The sequence below is a fragment of the Xiphophorus hellerii genome, chromosome 4 (assembly GCF_003331165.1).
Source record: "Xiphophorus hellerii strain 12219 chromosome 4, Xiphophorus_hellerii-4.1, whole genome shotgun sequence".
In the NCBI taxonomy this organism is placed as follows: Eukaryota; Metazoa; Chordata; class Actinopteri; order Cyprinodontiformes; family Poeciliidae; genus Xiphophorus; species Xiphophorus hellerii.
In genome coordinates this window covers 32,747,681-32,772,296 of record NC_045675.1, presented here as the reverse complement: position 1 = coordinate 32,772,296, position 24,616 = coordinate 32,747,681, and the positions used below count along the sequence as shown (strand labels likewise).

The 24,616-nt window shown below is 40.8% G+C and overlaps 1 protein-coding gene across 8 annotated transcripts in view; it reads left to right on the top strand.

The window, feature by feature from the left end:
• The window catches only part of znf536 (zinc finger protein 536), a 231,968-nt gene that overhangs the window by 121,596 nt on the left and 85,756 nt on the right, over nucleotides 1–24,616 (top strand). For all 8 annotated transcript variants that reach the window (XM_032560398.1, XM_032560399.1, XM_032560400.1 and 5 more), the window contains one exon: nucleotides 1,997–4,278. In XM_032560398.1, coding sequence (XP_032416289.1) covers nucleotides 1,998–4,278 — 2,281 coding nt within the window. In that variant the 5' untranslated portion in view covers nucleotide 1,997. The remainder of the gene's footprint in view (nucleotides 1–1,996; nucleotides 4,279–24,616) is intronic.

Below are 24,616 nucleotides of genomic sequence, written 5' to 3'. Positions count from 1 at the left end.
ATTCCCTGATGTGTGTGGGTGTGTGTGTGTGTGTGTGTGTGTTGATGTGAGCAGAGGGGGGATGTCACATAAGAAATGTCCTTTTTAATCAGGGGAAAAAATATAAAATGACTCGGGAGCAAGGCAAGCATATAAATGTGCCTCATTTGCATATGCTCGTCAGCCAGGATACATTTATTAAAAAAAAGAAAGGAAAAAAAAAACACAAACTGGATTTGTCAGTTCATTTCACAATATTCCATTGTCTATCTGCCTTTGTTATATGTTAAAGATAAAGGCAGAAATCAAATTGAAGAAAAGGGCAAGCTGCTATCTCCCCAAATGAGCAACAGCTCATCAACCCAGTTTTCAGATTTTGATTCCAAAAGGCAGCCGCTTCTGGAAGAAGGGCCCGCTCAAATAAGGTCTTCTCCAAAATATGCATGGCGGATGATCGACACTATATATTTATACGCAGGATATGAGTTATTCTTGATACAATTGTGGCACTATTCCAACTGAAGTAAAAGCACAATCAAGCGATTTGTTGAAAACGTAACCATCTTTAAGAGAACATACCATACCCAATTCATTGGAACTGCTTTCTAACAGTTGTGGGGAGAAACAAGAAGAATTCAAAGGGCAGCCCACAAGTGTCACATTCCTCTACACACAAGTAGAAACTGGTCACATTGTCTAATTCATGTCCGCAAGATAAGAATCCACCATCAATTTTGTGGGCTGGAGCCCAGTGACTACAAGAACAGACAACTCTTATGTCTGCTAACCTCCCACTGAGGGGAGGGACGAAAGGACAAGAGAGAATGTTTTCGAGTGAAAAAGATGACAAATGAAACAAGTACAATGTAATCTACGGTGCTTCATAAGTACATAGTGGGAGGAAAAAAAGCAAAAAAAACAGCAGAGTCTTAGTTGGCCTTGGCTTGTCTAACATGAACACCAAACTCTACATGTTTGATTTCAGCGTGTCCTATTGATGCTCCTGGCCTCCTTTTTTGTCCTGAAGCTTACCTAAAAGCAGTTCAGTGCAATGCAAAAGGCTTAGCTTAAATTATCATCATGCAACCACTGTTACCGGGCAGCATACTAATCAGCTTAATGAGATATTATAGGATATTTTGTTGACTAAAGCAGAACCATGGTCATTGCTTCTCAGGGTTTGACCCAAGCAAGCAGTCAGGAATGGTGGGAAAGGCTCCTTATAACTCTCCATCTGGAGAACAGATGGGTCTGCATTTAACCATTGTTGTTCGCTTTTCTTTAATTATTTTTCTACTCATGTTACACATATGGAAGTAAAATGGTTTCCAGTAGTTGGAGAAAAAAAAGGGAGTAAAAATCTGTTAAGGATGTATCTTTGTATTACTAAAAGTAAGTGCTTAATTTAACTAGTGTTGTCAATGTGCATTATGATAAAAAATGAATCTTCATTTAAGATTTTATTTTGTTACAATTGAACTTTATTTTATTATTCTTAAAACTGAAGAATCTGGTAGATGTAAAAACCAAACAGTGGTTGACATACTCTTAGGAGTGTTGCACCACAAAAAGTTGAATGAAATTAGGATAAAAATCATCTGTTCACTTTGAACAACCATTTTTATTTGAAGTGCTATTGTAAATATAATTATTGCATGGAGGAAGCATCCCAACAATTTAACTTGGCTTTTTCAGAAAGGTTAGTGGGTAATTGAACTGATTCTAATAGGATGGGCAGTAGTAGCTTACATACACACCTCAATTTGTGAAAGGTGTGTAACAGTAAATATTGTATCCAGTGTGGCTTTACGGTTTGAAAAAACTATAAATGTAAAGAGAGTGCCTCTTTCATTGACAATGGTGGTTTTTGCAAGGTTAGGGTTCCATACATTGAGTTAGGCATGACCCATGGTCATGTTGTTGGATAACCAGAAATCAATTTTGCATAATATAGTAATATCTTTACTGTTTTTATTATCACTACAACTAATTTCCTTTTTTCTATCTGGTCCCACAGGATGGAGGACTCCAGTTTATGTCTTGGTGTATCATCAGCGGTGCCTGACACCGACGCCCATCTCAGTAGTGCAGTTTTAAATGGCCGCTACCCCATCAGTCAGAAGCTTCACCAGCTCACTGCCCAACTAGGACACGCCTTTCCTGACCTGCACCGCCCACAACAGATCCCTGAGGAGAAGGCTGTCACACCTTTGGATGAGAAGACGCACCACGCAGCCCTGGCCAGTCAACCTATCAGCAGTCAGATGGCCCTTTTAGCCAATCAGCTCAACCGAGACATTGATGCAGGTGCGCTAAGTGGGCTAAATGGCCGGGTTGATCTTCAGCAATTTCTCAATGGCCAAAATTTGGGCATCATGTCGCAGATGAACGATATTGAAGATGATGCTCGGAAGAATAGAAAGTATCCCTGTCCGCTGTGTGGCAAACGTTTCCGTTTTAACAGTATCCTTTCACTCCACATGCGTACGCACACAGGCGAGAAGCCATTCAAGTGCCCCTACTGCGACCACAGAGCAGCTCAGAAGGGCAATTTAAAGATCCATCTTCGTACTCATAAACTTGGAAATCTGGGTAAAGGCCGTGGCCGTGTCAGAGAGGAAAACAGGCTGCTTCATGAGCTTGAGGAGAGGGCCATCTTGAGAGATAAGCAGATGAGAGGGAGTGGAAGTCTTCTCCAGACTGCTCAAACACCCCATCTTGTCCTCAACAGCAGCTCCAACACCCATCAGCAGCAAATGCCGTCAGCCTGTGGCCCACCTCCACTTTCTGGCCTCGCAACTCCAGACACAGTTTCTCAGCCATCTTCTTCACCGAAGCCAACGAACCAGGATGAACAGTCTGTGAACCCAGCTAACGGTTACCGTTGTACATTCTGCAAAGGGAAATTCAAGAAGCGCGAAGAATTAGACCGCCACATTCGCATTCTCCACAAGCCCTACAAATGTACTCTATGTGAATTTGCTGCCTCCCATGAAGAAGAACTGATAAGTCATGTGGAGAAAGCTCACATCACAGCTGAAACCACACAAGGACAGGGTGCCAGTGGAGCTGGTGGCATGCAAATGGCCACTGAATTTCGATGTGATGTCTGTGGCCAGGTATTCAGCCAAGCGTGGTTTCTTAAGGGTCACATGCGAAAGCACAAGGATTCCTTTGAGCACTGCTGTCAAATCTGTGGCCGTCGCTTTAAGGAGCCCTGGTTTCTGAAGAACCATATGAAGGTTCACCTTAACAAGCTAGCCATTAAGAGCAAGCCACCACAGCCCAGTGAGCAAGACATGGCCGCTGTTAATAGCATGAGCAATCTAGCTCAAGAAGCTCATGCCAATCTCTATTCCCGTTACATCTCATGTCTTCAAGGAGGGTTCCTTTCACCAGACAAACAAGGCCTTAGTGAGCAACACCAGATGTTGACTAAAGCAGGGATTGCCATGAAGGAAAAGGAGATGTTAGGAAAACTGCTGGGACCAATGGCAGGGGGTATGGCACATGGGCTTGGTGACAATGAAAAGCGCTCACTCCTTGGGTGTCTCAATCTTGTGCCGCCACTCAAGTCCAGTTGCATGGAGCGCCTTCAAGCAGCAGCAAAAGTGGCAGAAATGGATTCTCTCAACAGCTATCAAGCCTGGCAGATCATGGCACGTGGTATGGCCATGGACAGGGCTTTCATGCCCAAGGAGCAGCAGCACCAGCCACACATAACCCCAGGGCAGGAAGATGAGATAAGTGGTGCTGTGGCCCTGGCTTCCTACTCAAAGGACAAACAAGACTATTCCATGATTGCTTCTAGTGATAGCTCCAAGCAGAAGCAGCTCTCTGAGGGCATCCAGGGATCTAAGGCTTCCAGCGGAGCCATGATTCCCATGAAGGAGGATGGCAGAGGCTTTGAAAGTCATCGTGATCTAATCTCTCACCATGGTGGCGCTGAAGCCACTGGAGTTCTGTCTGGTTTAGGAGCCCCAAACATTGACTACAATCTTTCCACCCTGAAGGAAAAGCCTTCAGAGTGCCCTGACTGTGGCCGCGTCTTCAGAACCTACCATCAAATGATTGTCCACTCCCGAATACACAGCAAAGACAGGAGAGGCCTTGATGAAGCTCTTCATCAAGGTGTAGATGAACGTCGTGGCTCTGCCAGTGACCCTGAGTCCCAGTCCATCAGCCGTTCCACGACTCCCGGTTCATCCAACGTGACCGAAGAGAGCGGTGCCGGAGGCGGACAGTCCCAGACGGGGAGCATTCAAGATGACAGTCCACATCCCTCATCGCCTTCCTCAGGTAACAAAGCAAAATCCAAGAAACTATTATTTTTTTCTCCTATTTCTTTTGTTCCATAATTACTTTGCTGTCCATTGCACAAACAGTAACTATAGTTTTACAAAAAACATGGATGAGTTCATCTCTAAATAAATTCAAAAAGAAGCAACAGATACTTCTCCAAAATTAAATGCTTATTTTCTGGACATGGATCCACCCACTGTCCTCATCCTCTTAATGAAGAGTGGCTTAAGATACTGTATACTCATAGACTCAGTATAAACATTGTTTTCTACCCACAGATATCTAGTTTCAATTGAAAGCGTATGGACAAAGTCAGTTAATATTTTGAAACTATTTTCACCTCAATTTCCATTAAGTGTCAAATGACTCCAGAGAAAGTGATCCAAGAAAACACCAGGTTCACAAGCGCATTCTCATTTGCAGGTTAGTCGTTAAGATCCCTGTGGAGCACGGCTAAAGACTAGGAGCATAGGGACAAACTTGTTTTAACCACAGTGATTAACAAATGTCTTTAATAAACACAGTGGAGAATACCCAGCCCCTCCCGTACCCAGCAAACACACACTGGCCGGGGCTAGATAAGTGTATGTTTAGTAGGATTAGGGGCAGCTCATTGCTAATGATTACACTAGTTTTTAAAGGTAACTTTTGGTTGCTCCTTAGGGCACAATACTGGCATTAAGAATCGTGTGCAGTAATTAGGTCACGGATATGCGATAATCAGCCGGTTTAAGCTAAACAAGACACTAATTAAAGATATACATATAAAGCAGGTCAAAAAAAAACTGAATTTCATTTGCAAAAGCAAGAATGTACTCTTCAATCCTTTGAGAAAAAAATAAATATATATAAATATAACTTAGAGTGGCTTAGCTTAAGGCTATAAGGAACTTAATTCCACCAGTGGAGACAAAATTGTTTATTTATTCACAGAGGCATGAAGTCCTTATCATGCCTGTGTAGTGTGATGGGTTTGAACATGGGACAGGCTATGTTTATTTTAATCTAAGAAATAATAACAGACAACCCCCACCCCAATTAGGAATTAATGAAAATGAGAGTGAGATAAAAACCTATTTTCTTTATAGAGACTATTAAACATAACACTTTCTCAACAGGGTGGGGGTGTTGCGGATGTAATTATCTTCTGAATTTTAATGCTGGAAGTTTTTCCCTCTGTATAACCCCCTACACCCTCATCTTCCCCCTCCTTCCATCTTAGCATCTCCAGCTCCGTCTCTGTCGATTTTGACTTAAGCACCTCAATTCTGATGGTTGCAGCTTGTTTCATTTCAGCTGATTTAGAAGCACAAGCAAGCACATAAAACTTAAAAAAAATCTGTAAAATAAACCAAGTTGTATTATAGCCTAAAGGTTTGCATTATGTTTGTGCTCAGAGTTTAATTGGGGGACTAAAAGTCATTTAAAAAGGAAATAACCTAGTCAAAACAATAGGTTTACTTTAGCGTGTCATGCATATGTGTGGTTTGTCTACAGTTCTTTTGTGTCAGGCCCAACCCAGTCACTTAAACTGTTAGTTGGTGCCTCAACTGAGAAGCTGTGGTTGAGTTTTGCAAAACTCAATCAGTGATGTTGATTGGCATCTTTGGCAAGCTTTTACAATTTTTCAACCTTCTTTCTCCTTTAAAAGCACACAACTAAAGTGGGCTTGTTGTTCTTCACAACCTCTAAAACTCGCTTCACATTTGGAGCTCAGTAACCTTCAAATTAGAAAGTTTAATGTGTGAAAAATATGTGTGGAGAAAGGTGTCATACGTGGCGTCTACATTTATGTTTAGTGTGTGTCTGAGTTAGTGGGGGTTGTACTCTGTGTGAACATATATATCACTGTCTTGTGCTGTGAACAGGATGTGGTCACTGTACCATTGTTTTTATCTTAATAACTTAGCTCTTGAAGAAAAAAGAAAGAGAAAATGGCTGTTTGATTCTCTCTGACTGGGTGCTTCTGCCTGTGAGTGCATGTGTGCAAGATGGCCTCTGTCTCACCACCTACCCACAGCAATTTTGAGTTAAACTTAAATTATAGTAATCAACAATAACATGTCAACTGTGAACGAAGGTGAACTCTGGCACTTTTGTCTTTGAGATGGAACTTATTTAAGAGCTCTGAGGGAAAACAAAGCGAGAGATGGGTGTAGGTTGGGTGCAGTGGCACAGAAACACACATGTATGTATATATATATATATATCTATATATATATATATATATCTATATCTATCTATCTATCTATATATATATATATATATATATATATATATATATAGATATATATATATATACAGTATATACAGTTTAAATACTATATATATATATATATAAGTTTTGCATATATATATATATATATATATATATATATATATATATATATATATATATATATATATATATATATATATATATATATATATATATACATACATGTGTGTGGTGTGTGTGTGTTTGTTTGAAACATCAAAAATATTGATGTTTGGGAGCCAGTTTAAATTTGATGGAAAATGTGTGGGGGAAGCTAAAGGTGATGACGAGGCCTGACTACTTGAGCTTATCACCAAAAAAATTAACAGTTAATTTACCATTGAAAATGTGTAAAGCAGTTGGACAGCGATTATAATAAAAGTTTGTTTGCTTAAGTTTATTTATTTATTCATTGATTATTGACTCAGACCTGAACTATTTTCAACAGACCATTTGAAATATAATTTGGACTAAAACCGATGTTTTATTTCTAAATTAATATTCCTTTTACATTTAATTATTGTCTTTTGGGAGATACATGTCTTCATGTCTTATTTCCTATCAGAAATTAAGATAATTATATAAATACGTATATACTGTACGTATATACAGCACAGACCAAACGTTTGGACACAACTGTGTGTCCAAACTTTTATTCTGTACTGTATATACACACACACAGTGCGTCGAGTTGATTTCGTAGGTACTAATAAAATATTTGTTTTTCTTTGTCAAGCACAAAAAACCATCCACACTTTAGTTCCTATTCTGCAAATAGTCACTGAATCTGTTACAACACTGGCTTTTCCTACACACACTTAGGGCCTTAAGCAGCAGAAGTCCCCACATTCAGTACTACAACCTTCCCACTACCCCTAAAGTCACTCGAGTCTTTTTGCTTCTGGCTGCAAAAGAATCTCTATACTCCCTTCTGTCTAGTTCTCTCTGCGGAGAATCCCTCATGTCTACATTTTCTTTTGCGTTTTAACATGGCAGGGATTAGTCTGCATATCCCTGGTCTTACCATGGCTCAAAACAAGCAGGCGAAATGCTTGCTCCATACAAATTGAAATTGGATTTGCCAACTTGACGCCTTAGGTTATAAAGCATGGATATTCATCTAATTGCAACAGCACAATGAGGGTGTAATTACACATGCAGACAAACAGTTACAGTGTAATTACTGTGTCATTGGTAAAGGAATAAAATACTCTGAACAAGATCCAGGCGACTACGAGGGAGACAAGCACTCCTGAGCCACTCATCGTCAGGGGAAACCTCCACCAAATAAACAGACCAGGGATGATTTGGAAGAGTCTCTATCAGTTTAGTTTGCTCACATTTTGGTTGAGGCGAATTCACAACCAACCAAAAAAATAAAAACATAAATCCAAATTAAAAAATCTTTAAATTGGAGGCAGATATTGGACTGCACAGTGTGTTAATTTGACTCCAAGGTTTTCTTTGGATTTTGTTGCATCAATGCCAGAGGGGGAAAAAAGGCCACTAGCTTTAATCTCACCACACTCCTGTTGTTCCAGGTCTCTTCCTGCATTCCTACAACTCTGAACCGGATTTAACTGTTACAGAAAAGTCATGAATGACTGGATTGTTAACACACAGCAACACACTAATGCTGTGTTTCCACTGTGGCTAAAAACACATCCCTAAACTTAGAAAAGTGTCTGTATACCATCTCCTATGGAAAAGGATGGAACTGATTCTTATGGTCAGAATAAATCTGGATAAGGAGAGTACGCCCTGGAATGTATTTTTTTTTTCTCCCACTCATTGTTCTGTATGACTCTCACAAAGCTCTGTCCATCCACTGCTTTTATTGTCCATCCCTCCAGAGTACTCTGGAGATATTAGTGAAAACAATTTTCAAACAACAAATGTGTTGCATTCTTGATTAATATATAGATTTTTTTTATTTTATTTGCATCATTAATTTTACTGACCATCAACTTATCACAGGTTTGCTGCACTTCTGGAACACTATTTAGATGTGATGGAATGCTCCTGAACAAAGAAAATAAAAGAAAAAAACAGGCTGATAATCCCCTTCAAACAGTTTGTACCCTGGAAACTGATAGCAAGGTGAACAGTGAAGCTTTTGTTTATCCGGCCTCACTACCACCATGAGTCTTCTAGGAATTTCGTCACATTTTGAGAGTGAAAAATGGCGGAAATTGTACACTGAAGATATGCCACAATGATTTTCCACAATCTTCATTCTTGTTGCCACTGACTCTTGATATTTGCTTAGACTTCAGACTGTAAAACACCTAGTTTGGATTAAATTATTTTTAAAAATAAAATTTATGTTAGAGACACATTTTATTATTTTAAAATGCAAAAGCTTCCCCCTGTCAGATCTACGACAATAGAAACAGGTAGAAGCCGTTTGGCCTACATGCCTCTGCTCCCATCTCATACAAAAAACAAACAAAAAAAACCCCATCCTGCTGACAGATATTTAGTCCCATTCATACCCACAAATTCTCACAGAAGACAGCAGATTTTAGAAAATGACCTCCATCCTCAGATGCCGAAGAACGTGTGGAACATTTACCTGGCAGGTATGAACTGAGGCCACACAGCCTGAACTGGACGTCTCCCTGTCCCAACCAATAAAGTCTGGTACTAAATGAAAAAATCTCCAGAGCCGTTAATAGATGAAATGACTAGAATCTAAAAATTAAAACAAACAAAAAAAAAACTTGACAGTGTGCATTATTTGGTTCACAAAAATAAGGCAAGATTTTTGAGGACTTGTATTTTGGGAAAAAAAAAAAAAAAATCAATTGCCTGCATAACAAAAGGCTTTGCTGATGACAAACTGTGATTATTCATAATTTGCAATCACTGCAGAGTGATGCAATCTGCTTGACCAGGCTATATATTGTGCTTTTTACTCTTTTCACAATCTTAAGTGAACAAATTCTTCAGATGTATTTTCAGAAATAGAATAAATGGTCCATAAATGTCAGATTCCAACCCGATCATCGTTAGAGGTTAGCAGGTCATTTCTACAGTGCTTGTGACCCGAATGACAAGTTTGTGTTTACATTTTAAAGTGGTTGGAATATTCTAGTTGAATCATATTAGTTTGACTTTGTTACTTTTGACAAACACGGTTGAAACTGAAAGGCTGTAGCCGGGTTCTAATGGCCTAGCTGAATCGGTAAATGTTTCGGTTAATGTTACCAAACTGAAGCAACCCTTTGCTCAGAGGGCAGTCATGTCTGCATGCATGCTGCGATATGTGTGTGTATTAAACTCCAGGGCCTAACAAATAATGAATAACATCTCTGTTTTTCTTTTTTTTTTTTCATTTCTTTAGTCTACGGAAATTACTTTGTCTTTGTAACTGACATCTGTTCCTCTCCTGCTTCCCCCCTCGCGCTATTCTTCTTTTCTCTATAATCAGAGAACTCAGTGGTTACAAAACCTGAGCTTTCTACCCCCCACTCATTTGAAGAAGTCTGGCCTGTCATATCTGTATTTTTTATGTGTCACCAAACTTAAATAGACAGTCATTGTGTTACAGGCACATTCATTCCCTGAGCTGTATTTTTGTACAGTAGGTCAGGACTCTGGTGTCTGGTAAATGATAAAAGTTCTATTCAAACGCACTAATTGTCAGTGTGCTGCTCTGATTGACATGTCTTAGATAAATGCAGACTTAGTATTTTTGTACACGCTTGCACAATATAAAAGGCCAATTTATTCCTCTGTTCTCTTTTCTCTTTTTCCTTGCACGGTTCATTTGATTTTTTCTCCTTTTTTTCTTTTCTCTTCTTTCCTTTTTTTTTTTTTTTTTTTGCTCACCGCCTCTCCCCCCTACCCTGTCTCTCAGTCTCTCAGAGTCAATTTGTAAATATTACCCATGTTGGGAATTAGCCCTGGCTTTTTAGATATTTAAAATCTTCAATTGTATTCCAACGAGTGTGTGTTTGATCGAGGGGAGGACTGTGAGACTCGGTCGGCTCCTCGGTATTCCTGGGTGGCTATCAGTGGCCTGCCTTGTCCTTATGAAACATTTATCAGCCCGTTTTATGTCTTAATGATCACGTTAGGATTCCCCCGCTTGGTTATAAATTCAGTACAGAAAAAAAAAGAATTGACTGTTCAGACAGTGAAAGAGAGACGGCGACATTAAAGGAACAGAAAATTAGACAATCCAGAAAATAAGAGAGGGGGGAGGGTGGTGACAGGGCATCACATTCCTGGGAAAACAGCCTTATCCACTCACTTCAACTCAAACTGTTTGGAAAAACTCACATTTTTCCCTCGGAATAAGCACGCGCACGCACACCTCCCCCTTCGTCATCTGTCTTCCCCATTTCTGTTTTATGTTTTTATAATTAAAACATAATATTTATCTTTCCACAACAGAAGGCTGCCTTACACTGTCAGGTAGACTGTTTGCATATTAATATTCTTAATACATCAGCAAGCTATCTTCTCAGGTGTCATGCTGAAACCGAGCTGCAAGAAGAGACGAGAAGCTGACTCACAAACACAGCTCCTCCTGGAGTTTAGAAGCAGTTCTGGGTCAATTCATCCCGCCAGTGTCAACCGTCCCGTTGCCACTTCCTTCCATTCTGTACACAAACAAAGTACCTGTTTTCTTCACCATTCATTATCGATGCATTTCTTCTGTTAAATCAGTTACATGTCTGTAACTCCGGGCTCAGAGGTTCCGGATTCGCTGAGGAGGGAATGATGACAAGAGTTCTGATCTCCTCTGGGACCTGCAGACCCTCTGAAAATATGACCAATCAAAATAACTTTAAGTGACAACCAGCTCAGCCTGGCCAATTCCGTTCGACTCCCATTTCCCTTCAGGTCACCATATGGAATTTCTCCCATTGAGCTCTATTTCTTCAAATAAATTTCAACCTGGCCAGTCAGGGAACAGAAGGGGAAGTTGTCATGATGTCATGATGACATCATAGTTCTGTGCTGTTTTATAATTGTAGTTTCCCTGTGGTTGTATCTTAGCCATATTAGCAGAGGAAGTGAACAGAGCTCTGCACTGGCTTCTCTTCCAAATATTGAGCAATTAACATTGAATCAAGAGAAATGTTTAAGACATTTTATCTCTGGCACAGATGTTGTTTTGTTCGACACTTCTCTCTTTGCAGTATGGGATGCTTGCTTACAACGCAGGCAATTTTGAGTTTCTTCATGAGGGAACTGGCGCGTTACATTCATCATGACCAAACATTAGTGATTGGATAAAATCAGATCTAATCGTTTCAAACTTCAACAGAGTCCATGCCTCCATGTAGCGATTGTTTCTCCATAGCCGAGGGTCCAGACTCTAAATAAAGCAAAGTATAGAACAAGGGGCCATTTTTTACCAGTCTACATCTAGCTAATACATTATTTATTAGTTATTCTCTTACATGCACGTTTTAGCAGTGTGAAGCATACAGCTGGCAGGTTCAAATTGTCCCATGGTACACGGCGCCATTTGGTACCTGAAGTTGGATGCAACAATGACTGCAATGGTACAAAACGGGGTAAATGACCAACAGCGTTTGAAAGTGAATAAGAAACATAAAAAAAATAAAAATAAAAATAAATAGTAAAAAAATACCAAACAGCTACATGCCACAAAGGAATGGTTGGTTTTAATGACCCACCAGTAGATGGCGGCGTTTTGTACGCAAAAGGTTTGGGTGACGACATTAACTGCAACTGCATCAAATAGATAGCAAATATCCAAATAACCAGACTGATAAAAAGCAGTCGACATCAAGACAAAGAGATAAATTAACATCACAGTCACAGCTTGTGCTATTGACTGAGCGTGTTTGCCCAGCCTAAACATCGAGATGCACATACAAATCCAGAGATCCAGACTAAATAAGTGTTTTGCCGCTCTTTCAGTCCACAAAAACCCGGCAAAGCTCAGCGGCGGTTGGAAAACTTTCTGTTCTTTGATTGTTTATGTGTGTGCTTAACAGAGGGTCAAAGGGACGGAGGGGAGGGCAGAGCTGCGTGAGCGCGAGTGCCAAGTTCCTTTTCTCTCCGTCTGGTGACAGCTGTCTGACTCCATCAATGTGGGATTCCTGTGAAATGAGGCAGGGCTCTCAGTCAAGGAATGCAAATGATGGCACTGGTTGGCGGAGCGGGCGGCGGTATTGAGGCACAGAGTTGGGTGGGTGGGTGGGTGGAGGGCGAGGGGACCTTTGTTTGAACAAGTCAACTTGGGGCACGACTGGGTTTCCTCCTGTGTGCAGAAGAGCAGAACAATACGCTGACCTTTGCCTTGTGAAAAATGGAGGGCCGAGCGCGTGATATGATGAGTGAGAGAGCGCCCGCTTTCGCCTCTTCTCCTCGTCTTGTCCACTTTTTCTCCTCTTCCCCTTTTTTCACTCCTTCACTTTATCATTCTTTTACTCCCCCATTCCCCACCTCCACCCCCTCACCCCATCCATCGCTTCCCCTCCCTCCCCTCTTAACCCCCATTGACAGGTCACATAATAAGCCTTTTGTGTCAACATCAGGGAGCTGACATGACAGCAGAAAGCTACATGAAAAATTAGCTGTTTCCTTAGCTGTAGCTATCTCCTCATCGCAGCAGAAGAAGAGACACAGAGCTAGGGAGAAGTGGGGGGGAAAGAGGAAGAACGGGAAATGGAGAAGGAGAGGAGGAGGCAAAAGTTAAAAAAAATAGAAGAGGAATTAAGTCCAGGGATTAAGATCTCTGAGCTTTCGGGTTTTTTTTCTTTCCCTCTCTCCCGTGCCACATTCCAATTGTTCTTAAAATATTTGGCAATGTCAATTAGTAAGTGAGCAGAGCTAGCTGATGAACACAATTTTCCAGGCGACTGAGCACCCTATTGTTGTGGAGCGAACAGCAGATTTCTGAGGTCATTATCATTCCCTGTTAGCCGTGCCCAGCTGCTCTCCTCTTGGCTCCAGCCAAACTCTGCTCTTCTCTGTCTTTTTCCCCCCTCAGTCTTTATTTTTTTCATCTCTAACCTCCTATCTTATCCTGTCCTACCCCGTCCCTATCTTTTTGCCTTCTCTCCTTCTTCGTCTTCAGCCCTCGTCTATCTAGCGCCATGTTCAGTGGGCTTAAAGCTGGTCCGGAGCTGGCAGCAACAGGGGGTCTTCATCTAAACGATAGAGAGAGAGAGAGCAAGTGGAAGAAATAGGAAGGGGGGTTGCAACATTGTGGGGATTCGGTGCAGGACAGAATTAGGGAGGGAAGTGCTGGGAGAGGGTCAGACAGGGGCTGGTTTGAGATTCTCACTGTATGTAAAATGGCCATGGTTTATGGTTTTAGTCTAGTCTTTAGCCTGGCCATGCCTTCCTGCACTATTTTACTCTACTCTCATCTACCTTCAGTTCTCAGTCTGGGATTTCTGCCTTTGAGTTTGATTTCATTAGATGAACTTCAACAAAAAAGGAGTTGTGAACGATGACGTCAGTTTTCTGCACTTATTTAAAATAAGAGGTTTGCCTCATGATTTTGGTTTGGCAACGGCAGCAGAGGAAGTGAACGAAGCCATTCAGTCTTTGTTGGCCACACTTCTGAATATTGAGCAGTTAAAGTCGGAGCAAGCAGACTGTTTATGACACTTCGTTACTGACGAAGAGGTCGTTTGGCTTGGGACTTTTCTCTTCGCAGTGAATGACGGACACAAAGTTTCCGGTTAGCTTTGTAGCGTAGCTTCCTTCACAGTCTAGCTGGTGCATTACATACATCAGAGTCAAACGTTAGTAATTGGGTAAAATCTGACATCAAACACATAGAAATAAAAAAAGAAGTTGTTCTTTACTACCAAGTGTTGTGTGCATTAATAACATTTAGGGCTATTTGTGATATAGAAGCACAGTTAAAGAAAAATAGACTTGAGTGGCTTTAGCAGAAACAAAAATCCTGCGCCATTAAATATAAAAACAATTAATCAACTTATATCAATTGTATTTATTTAAGTTAATATTTTTTAATGAAATAAAAATAACAATAGTTGTTGACCTGAAAGCAGAGCATCATTCTTTACCAAGCAAAGTCATAAAAAACAAAGAACAGTTCTGACTAACTGGAGCGATTCCTACCATTAACTGTTTAAAAAGAATCCAATCGCTAGTTAATGACACATCAACAGTCAGCAGCTATTACTTAGCTTCCTCTGACCATATAATATTCCAGGAGTTGTTTTCTTTCCCTGGTATCTGAAGCTTTTTTTGAGTGACCTGGTTTAAGCCAGTTTTCCATCATTATTTTTAACACAATCCTTTGTTAAGCTAGCAGTAGCGTCGCACGTTGAGCTCACGTCACTGCAAATAAACAGTTGTTCACATGCAGTACCTCACGGACAACTAGGGGGCGCCCGCGGACCGACCACGGTTTGAGAAAGTCTGCTCTAGAGTCTAGACAAAGTAAAACATAGAACAAAGGGCTGGTTTCACCTGGGTAGATAATCACTTGGAAAAAAAAAAAATAATAATAATATTAATAATAATTAATTTAAAAATTGACTGTAAAACCTGCTGGTGAAACAATACTACAGTGATTGTTGCATTAATAATAAAATTGTGAAGTAAATTTGGTCTTAGTATGTGAATATGAAATGGTTTAATGGGTATGAAATGGAAGAAGCATAGAACAAAATGGAAACACACTAATACCAAAATGTAGGTATGAATTGGTCAGTTGACATTTTTGGTCACTCGCACACTTTCTCTAGCATCCCATTCAAACTCTCATCTCAAAAACAGCTTTAACTTTACCTACGCTATTGAAAGTGTTGTTTTCTTTTACAAGCTAGTCGACCAGCAAAATCTAATCCAACTGGAATAAGTGGGGTTTTTTTATTTTGTGAAATTTTGTGTCTTATGTAGTATTTTGCCCTCTTGAGTGTATTTAATTTAAAGGGATGGCTTAGTAATCACTGAGACTTTCACAGCCACGACTGTAGCATGAGGAATGAGATTTTAGTGGGAAATTCTCTTAGCTCTGGCCTTTATTAAAGCAGGAACATTACTCGCCAGGAGAATATTAATTGAAACACATGTTACAGTTCTTATTTTTTGACATTAAAAACAAATCTCGTGTGTACATATTCCCGTATATTAGAGTTCAATGAACACTTTTCAGTTGAGATCTAGGATTAAAAAGAAGAAACACCTGCCTGCTGTTGCTATTTTATTCAAAGGAATCTGGCTCGCTTTCATACCGCACAAAGCATCCAGGTATCTGCATCTAAACATCCAAAGGCGTCTTTCTCTTGTTGTTGTTTTTTTTGTTTAAGAAATGATGAAAGACTCTTTTGTAGAAAAGAACGAAAAAGAAAGGGAAAAAAACAAGATATAGAGGAAGAAAATCTCTGATATTTTCCTATTGTACTTTCCAGCTGCACGTTCCAATGCTTTTTTCCAGAAGGCGATTTCTCCTCCTCCTCTTCATCCTCCTGTTTTCTCTGTCCCATTGTAGCCTCCAATTACCTTAACCACCACCCAACCACCCGTGAGGGTCTGCTTTCCTTAATAACTCACGTTACACCATTCAAACATCAGATATAAAGATCCTGGAAGGAGAGAAATCTATTTTTCTACATCAGTTATTTGTAATTTTTTTATCCAGCAGGCTATTCTTGTATGGGATGAAAAAGTGGTCAAGATGACCAGAAGTGTTCAAGTAAAATATCTCAAAAGAGCAGTTCCAAGAACTGCTGGAATCCAAGAAAAATAACAGCAGTATCTATTGAACTTCATTTGCTATGAGGTCACTTCCTGCTATCATGTCTCTTGTCCAACATGTGGAGAGTTTGTCCGTGTTGAGTGTTGGTTGGTAGTAGGTGCCTGGCTTCTCTTTAAAGAGAAGGAGGTGGAAAAGGAGAAGACGAAGAAGAGAGACAGAGAGAGAAAGAGAGAGAGAACAAGTGAGTGAAAAAGGGGTGAGCGGCATCAAAGCGTTGCTCTCAGCTGCAGCTGCCAAGCTTCCTCGTCCCCAGTTAGCAGCCATCCAGCTGTCAGGCTGCGCGAAGAGGAAGAGAGGGGGGAAATCTCTCACCAGCCATATGGTCCCCAGTTCTGTCAGAGACACTCCACGCTCTGTGGGCAAATGGCAAACTCGTATATCTAATCAACACTCTTAATATCCAGACCTGAGACCAGCAATATTTTCAGCCTCGCCCCTCAACAGCATGGCCAAAAGGAACTATGTGGGAAATGACCAAACTCTTAGGATACGTTGTGCTTGGGTCACAATGGTCTGACGAAGTCAGTAACATGTCCACAGTGATGGAGTTGTTTCTGTTCTAAAACAACCAGCACCTCTACTTTGGTAAGGGTCAGAGTTGAACATCTCTGCTTTGTCAGCAACACCAGAACCATCTGAATGCACAGGAAACAATCCTTTAGAGTTACGCTGAATCGATAAGTATCGATTCATGACTCAACCACAATTCAATCTGATTTAGTTTGTTTTGATACAACAGAACAAATTCTGTTTCCTCAAAATGAACCAATAAATGAGGGGAAAGCAAGAGACTGATGATTATCCAACACATTCTCACTCCCAACTCGTCATATATTGACGAGTTAGGACAATTTCTGACCATGCGTCACAAAAGTTGACGACTTGGGCAGGGTCCTTCAGCGTCACATGTTGACGATTTGGGCAGGTCACATGTTTTACGTGGATTTTTCACGCGAAGGGTTCTCGTAACCGCTGCCGAACCTTCAAAACCCAACGATTTGGTTAGGTTTAGGGCAAAAATTACGGTAAGGCATAGGGTAAAACACCTCGCGTCACATATTGACGCGAAAGGGGTACCCTGCGCGTCAACATGTGAAGAGGACGGACCGTCCCATGCGTCAATATATGACGAGTTGGGAGTGAGAATGGGCTGGATTATCAGTAACTAAACTTTCTTTCACGTATTGCAATTCCAATAGAATGATGACTACGAGAACCCTGCTGTCGAACACATGTGCATAAGTTTAAGGGTGCTTCTTCTGCAGGTCACAATTTGAACTTTGTGACCTTAAATAAATTGTTTAATAGTACTCATAGCGTTGCACACTGGCTGTTAATGTGTAGAACCCACCTGCTGGTCAATACGTAGCTCCTTCTGGAATACTGGTTAAAACACATTAACAGTAAAATAACCCGAATTAGACTGAAGTATCCGAAAACAGCCATCCATTCTGTTCTTCTAGCTTATTTCCAGCAGTTCTCTTCCCAAACAGTGAAAGTCACCACTGACAAAAGTTTAATGAGAGTCTATTCACAAACATAGTTTTCATCTGATTTTTTACCAATGCAGACATTTATAAGCTGCTGCAATAAACTCACAGTCCACATGTTCATGTCTGTAAATAAGTAGAGAAAGGTTCGTCAATAATTATTTGTACAACAAGTAGGCACACTTTTGGAAGCCATTTAGTTTTTTTTTGTTTTTTTTTTCCCCCAAAAAAAGAAAACGACTAGCAAATAAAAGTTCCTTTAAAGTTGTACAGTGCAGTCGTATTCACAGTGTCAGTTTGCATTTTCAAAGGACTGCTTGGATGTAGTATTTGGTAGGCTGTAATACTTTAAGTGCCATGCATTCACACTCTGCATGCCAGTTGCATGTCTGGCCAGTTGGATGGACTCTCACAGCCCTTGATTGACTGATTGCAGACGCTTGTACTTAACGTCAAACACCAATGGAGATGACTGAATGGTTTACACAGGAATCTGTTTGCCATCAAAATAAAGTTCCACCACTCACTCTTTAACTTGATAAAGATTTTAGTGACCCGGATGCTAAACTTCTCTGCTTTGTAAGCGACACCAGAAACAGAGTGGGACAGGAGTCAGGGAAATGTGGTATAATTTCCAGTCATATCGTCTTTCCAATGTACAAGAACAGTGTGGCTGTTGCAGACTTTCCTAAAGCTGTGCAGCCATGCTTTGATTCAATTGTTGAAGAATTCCTGCATGGCTTTATTTTAATAGCTGCTGTCTCAGTGTCTTATCTTGCCATGCCTTAAACAGGAGGAAATAAAGCCGATTCTGTGGAAACGTTTTCCAACATTTTTTTAAGTTTATGTCTCATTGTGAATAGTGCATACACACTGGGATCAGTGGTGTGGAATTCACAGTATTCTGCTTAGTCATGATAATGTGCATTGTTTCTTAGTCTTACTTTAAACAATCAACTGCTCATATGGAAATTACATTTCAAAGCTCAGTGATTGACACCAAGTGATAATTATTTTCTGAACAAATCAGACATTGAGTGATGCTGCCAGTATCACTTTCTCCTTCAAATCTCTGGTATTCTGGGGTGATTAAAACATCTGCACACAGCAATATTTGAGAAAGTTATATTATTACAGAATCCATTGTGTAGATTCTATAGAGGTGGTTTACATATGTGTGATAGACAATACATTTTTCAACATAATTTTACAAAAGCAAAACTTTAAGTGGCTGCTCAAATTGCATACAATGAAATGTCAAACACATTGAAAAACAATTGAAGAGCTTAATTCTCATTGTTTTCACATCTCCCTTTAGTATTAAAATGGGGAAAGAAATAAAGCGGGAAAAATACCAAATCTTGACAATGAGAAAAATACAGTACGACACAATGTAGCTGACCATTCAGACAATGCACTTCCCTCACCAAACAACTGTGTCAGACATTTCTCAGCTCTTTTCCCAGCTGAGACAGGAATATGTGCAACGGATTGACTTGAATCCCATACTGCCCTCCTCTTTTAGAGGAGTAGAATCTGTTAGCTTTAACATTTTTTTGCCCCAGAGAAAATGGGCTTGAATCTGGCTTTGTGTTGTATCTGTTAGCTGGATGCTACACCTGCTCATCTAATCCTGGCAGGCCTCTGCCTCTTGTCTCTCCGGCTGCAGAGTAACATGTGCCTTATGGCACCGCCTGCCACACTGCATCATGAGGAGGTTTTTGCGGTATTATAGTGACACTGGTGGGTAAAGCTTGGAAACAACCATCACTCCCCCTTTTTGGGGTAAAATGTGAAGCGCTCCCTAGTTTATTCCTTTTTTTATTTTTCGCTTTATTACAAGCAGACAGCTAATGGAACACATGTTGGAGGGTAGGGCACACCAGCAATGACGAAGATGGAGACAATCGTGACGAATGAGAAGATAAAAATGAAAGAGATTGAAATAAAAATGAGGAGATGAGGTTTGGGGGTAACTGCAGTGAGAGGGGAGTGGGATAGGGGGGTGGGGGAGTATGAGGATGATCCAAGCTTCACAAATCTTTGCTCAACCCAACAACCTGAAGCAGAGGCCATTAAAAGCAGCGAGAGCCGGGTGAGATATCAGCCGAGATGGATACGATGGCAGCAGTGGTTTGGAGGGATGGTAACTTTAATGGCCCCACTGGGTTTTTAATGAGTGTTGTGCCCCAAACAAAACGAGCTAATTAGTGTTATCATCCATATATCAGACCCTACACTCACCCATGCGTTCCCAGGCGAACACATACACACTCTGTGGTAGAGAGCACAAACAGTTCAGGGCTCCTTACTGCATCTTTTACTTGTTAGTTTTCAGTATATACACTCTGTAATGTGCAGGTTCCCTCAAACGCTGCTTCACTGTGATCCTTTTTGATTGTCCACTTGTGCGGCCATGGAGATGGGTCTTTCCAGCCCCGTGAGTGAGGTGATTATTTCTGCAACAGTTTAAGATCAGGTTAATAATGCCATAAACAGGTAGTTGAGGAAACTATTGAAATGGGCGTTTTGACTCAGGCTTCTGCTACCTGTGCGTAAGCCTCGTGTTTGTCACGCCATCGCCTCTGGTTGACCACGCTGCCCCATCAGCCCCCACTTTATTTCTGTGGCACTAAGCCTATTATAAAATCAATAAACAATTGAGCTTTTTTTCCCCAGTCCTTTAAAATCTTTTTTCTCCTCTATATATCTTCGGAGATGAAGGGGAAGCATGCAGGCGACTACGTGAACACGAGGGGAAGAAAAGGGAAAGGAAAAGAAAACCGGCTCAATAAGCCCCTCTGTTCCCTCCAGCATTGTGTCCTTTTCCAGGACTGAGCTTCTTAAACCTGTTTTTGACTCACGTATTTAGCACTTAAACACAGTCATGGGAAATTGTGCTTTAACTGTGAGGGAGCATGGATTGGTTTAACCCAATCAGACTCTGCAAAACCCTGCTTGGTTTGTGCTTTGGGCCCCATGCTGGGATTTCATCTGTTTTTTGCCTCTTTATATCACTTCTTTGCTTGCATTGTGAAATAAAGCTCATGGGAGTGATTTAGGGACTTTTAATTGTCATCGTCTTGAAATGTAATAACCCTCGAGTTGATAAAAATCAACAAACACCAGCTCTGATTGCACATTTTTAAATGAGGCATCAAAAAAATTTTGGCATTTACAAATTTTAATTCCCTCTGTCAGTTTCTGCTCGTGTTTCCATCTCCGCTGTTTGGCAGGAGGGGCGGGTGGGGGTGTGTGTGTGGCGGGGGTGACAGTACAAACTTCTTTTTATTCCTCCAGTCACACAGAAGTTAGAAATTAGAGTGTCTGTAGTGAGGCCTACCCCATTTTCCAATCTCTGTTTCAACTTCTCACTTTGTTTACTCTTCTTGGAGTGCAGATACAGTAATTATCAGTGATCAAAAAACAGTGCAGGTTCTTGCGCTGATGCTTTTGATGTGTGCATGACAGTGTGTGTCGCCACATCATTAGTCATAGAAAACAAGCAATTTGCCAGAAATGATCCTTTGCCTAGCACTCGACGGTTAATCCGTTGTAGACAGGATGCATTATATTCCACAGAGAGTGAGTAAAAGTAATTATCTATATAACAGCTGCGGATGATGACACGCTGTCACGTCGGCCGTTAAGATAAGGCAGAGTGATTTTCGTTCTGCTCGTTTTGGGGTTTCTGTAGGAGGCGCCCCCCCCCATGTCTGCCGCAGACTGTCCAGTGGCCGGACTGTTTGACTGCAACAGATTTTAACAAGCTGTTGATTGTGTCATCTTGGATTTTCTTCTTCATGGCTCACCCTCCTTTGAACATGTCTGTTATTGGCTGACCCTTTGTTAAACTGAGCTATCACTGGCCAGCCACCCCACCCTGCGTCTCGAGCCATGCCTCTGTTGGATGAGTTCTCGGAGGCCCTTGTCAGGATGGTCTGAATTAGAAAAGATGTCGGCCGTTGTGGTCAACCACACACCCTTCCTCCCAAACCCCCCGTTTGGTCTTTGGAGATGGAGCCCCGCAACGTGCCCAGTGTTTGTGGAGCATTTGGCCGGCTCACTTGCTATTCCCAGGGTTTGTACCCCACAGAGACCCTGTGTGGGCCGCTGGTGCTGACTGTGCTTCAGGCACATGTGTGTGGCCATGTGTGTCACATCCCCCCCTTGTCATTCCAACAGACGGGAAGGCTGTATCATGCTATCGTCCTGTCACACTTGGATGATGCTTCTTCGCCTCCAAATTTGACAGTGACTCGCCTTAGTGACAGTTGCCACCAGTACCAGCCTTCTTATCCACCTGGTTCAAAAGGTCTGTGTACTGGAGATTGGCAGGCGTTTCATTTTCTCTCTCCCTCCGCTGTTGTGCGCCACCATCAATTTCACCGGCCAGCTCATGTTTCTATCTGTTGTGACATGCAAACCATTCCCTTTCACATGGCGGTATCTCTGTGCGTGTAGCCGTCCCTGTGTGGACAGCAGGCGAGCCCTGGCTCCATTTGCAGGGCCTCTTGTCACCAGATCAGAACAATATTCAGCAGACGAATGACTGAGGAAGAAAGCCTGACTGTGTACCATCCATAGTCCCTGTGTTTTCCTCCTTCTTTCGCTTATTTCCACTGGGACGAACACTGACCTCATTTGTGAGGACAATAACCCCCTTGACTTTGGGGATTAAGACATGAAACCTTTGTGGATTAATTAGGTTCAGAGCTGAATTCATTTTGTCGCCCTGGAAAGCAAAGACGGAAAGAAGAAAACGGAGCATATAGGCTTTAGGCTTAAATATGAATGTGCAATTTGTCCAGATAGATATATTAAACACACACATTTAAATCCTTTAAAAGAATGGCACTGCGTTGGTTTACTGAGCCAGGAATTAGTGTGGCAAGTAAATAACAGTAAGACGGGCTAGCAAAGAACAGCAAGCATTAGAGAGTGTTATATGTCAGCACTGACTTCAGTCTAGGGCTTTCTGAGCGTGGAGGCAGCGTTAGCCCATTCAGCTTAACTCCTTGGCAAGGTTGCAAATGCAAATATGGCTTGCCGGACTATCTGCAATCCACAATGGGCTGGAGCCTGAATCTGCACATTCATGCCCCTAGATCTACTCTTAAGCTTGTCACACATAATGTAGCAAGTAGCAGTCCTGACAATGCCGCAGGAATCACATTATCTCAGTTGTCTTGGTAACAAAGGAAAGTGTTTGTTTTCCAAGATGCAGTGCAATTGCAATTTAGACGGTTTACACCTATTGTGTGTGCGTGTTTTTTTTTTGTTTGTTTTTTTTTTTCAGTCAAGAGCATATGTTTGGATGTATCTTTAGCGTGTGAAAGGGGCTGTTTGTTAGATGTTTTGTTTAGTAAATAACAAAGGTGTTTGTTTCACCCAAGCCTGAATAGAAAATGTGTTAAAGTATTTTTCATGTCGTTTTGTGGTTGTTGTAAATAAAAGCGACTGTTGTCTTATTAGAGTAACACGTTTTTAATGCGACAGCCCCAGGTATGGAACCCGTATGGACCGAGTGTGGAACATGTGTTTGGCAAAACACCTCCCTCGCTTTTATCTACAGCTCCTCTAATGAACCTTTGTACTGTCATTTCAACCTAATCGCTTTAAGTGAGCCCGTATATACACGCGTTTTATCTCAATATATCGCCCAGGAAACCTTGCTACATCCAGTGGTAGGATCGCTAGGTCAGTTCATCAGTTGACCGCAATGTTTTTGTCTTAAGAAATATTAAAGGTTGACGGGAAATTTTAAAATAACTTGATAAGATAAATGTTTGCTATCGGAAGATATTATTAACACGTATGCACTAACAAACAAGGCAAACACAAAAAAATGTTTAAAAATAAATAATATCAATTTCTTGCACATCAGTTAAATCTTAATTAATTAATCAGAGAGTAGATTTCAAAACAATCTAAATAAACGTTAGCAAAATGGACAACGATGAGTAAGAATATTTGTATGTTTAACCAAATGTTATATATAAAATATATAAACTACTGTTTATTTTTAAACAATAATTCCATTTGATTACACATATACCACCTACAGAAAGACTAGTTTTATTTAGTACACTTCTTTTTTGTTTATTTTTTAACTTGTACTATGCCATAGTTTATGTTTTAGGGGTCTTCTTGTAATGCACTGGTGGTTTAAAATGCCATAAAATCTAATGATTGAGCACCAATAATACAGCCTCTCGATAACAAATCCATAAAATTCCACTACATATTACTTACACTACCAATAATGTGATTGTATGTTATTTATGTGTTGAGGTTCACAGTGTGGTTGCGTCACAAAAACAGCACATTCTGTTATTGTTGTGAATTAGCTATGGATGTAAACACTATGATGCAGGCATCAGATTGTCTTGATCTATGTTTCTGGTAAATTTCCCTATTAAAAGTAAATATTTATGGATTAGAACAATGCGTTTTTATACTGTACATATTTTTGATATTAATAACTTATCACACTCTTTTTCATCTAGCCGCTAACATTAACAACGTTGGTAACACGCGATCCCCACAGTGTGTGGTCAGTGTGATGCAGTGCTAGGTCATTGCTATATCACTCTGCAGGTAGAACAAAGGGGTAAATTTGGGCTTGCAACTCTTCTATAAAAGCATGGATTTGAGGTGTGAATGTCCTCTCAGCCAGTACCACTCGAGATGCGGATCTTTGTAGCTCCTCCAGCATTAGCATGTGCACACATATGTGTTATGTGCATGTGTGTATATACCACTGTGATTAAATGTTTCTGCCCATGATAACGTTATTATAGCCAGTCAAGGTCTCTTATACACATGGAGGGTTAGATTTACTGTATCCTTTAATCG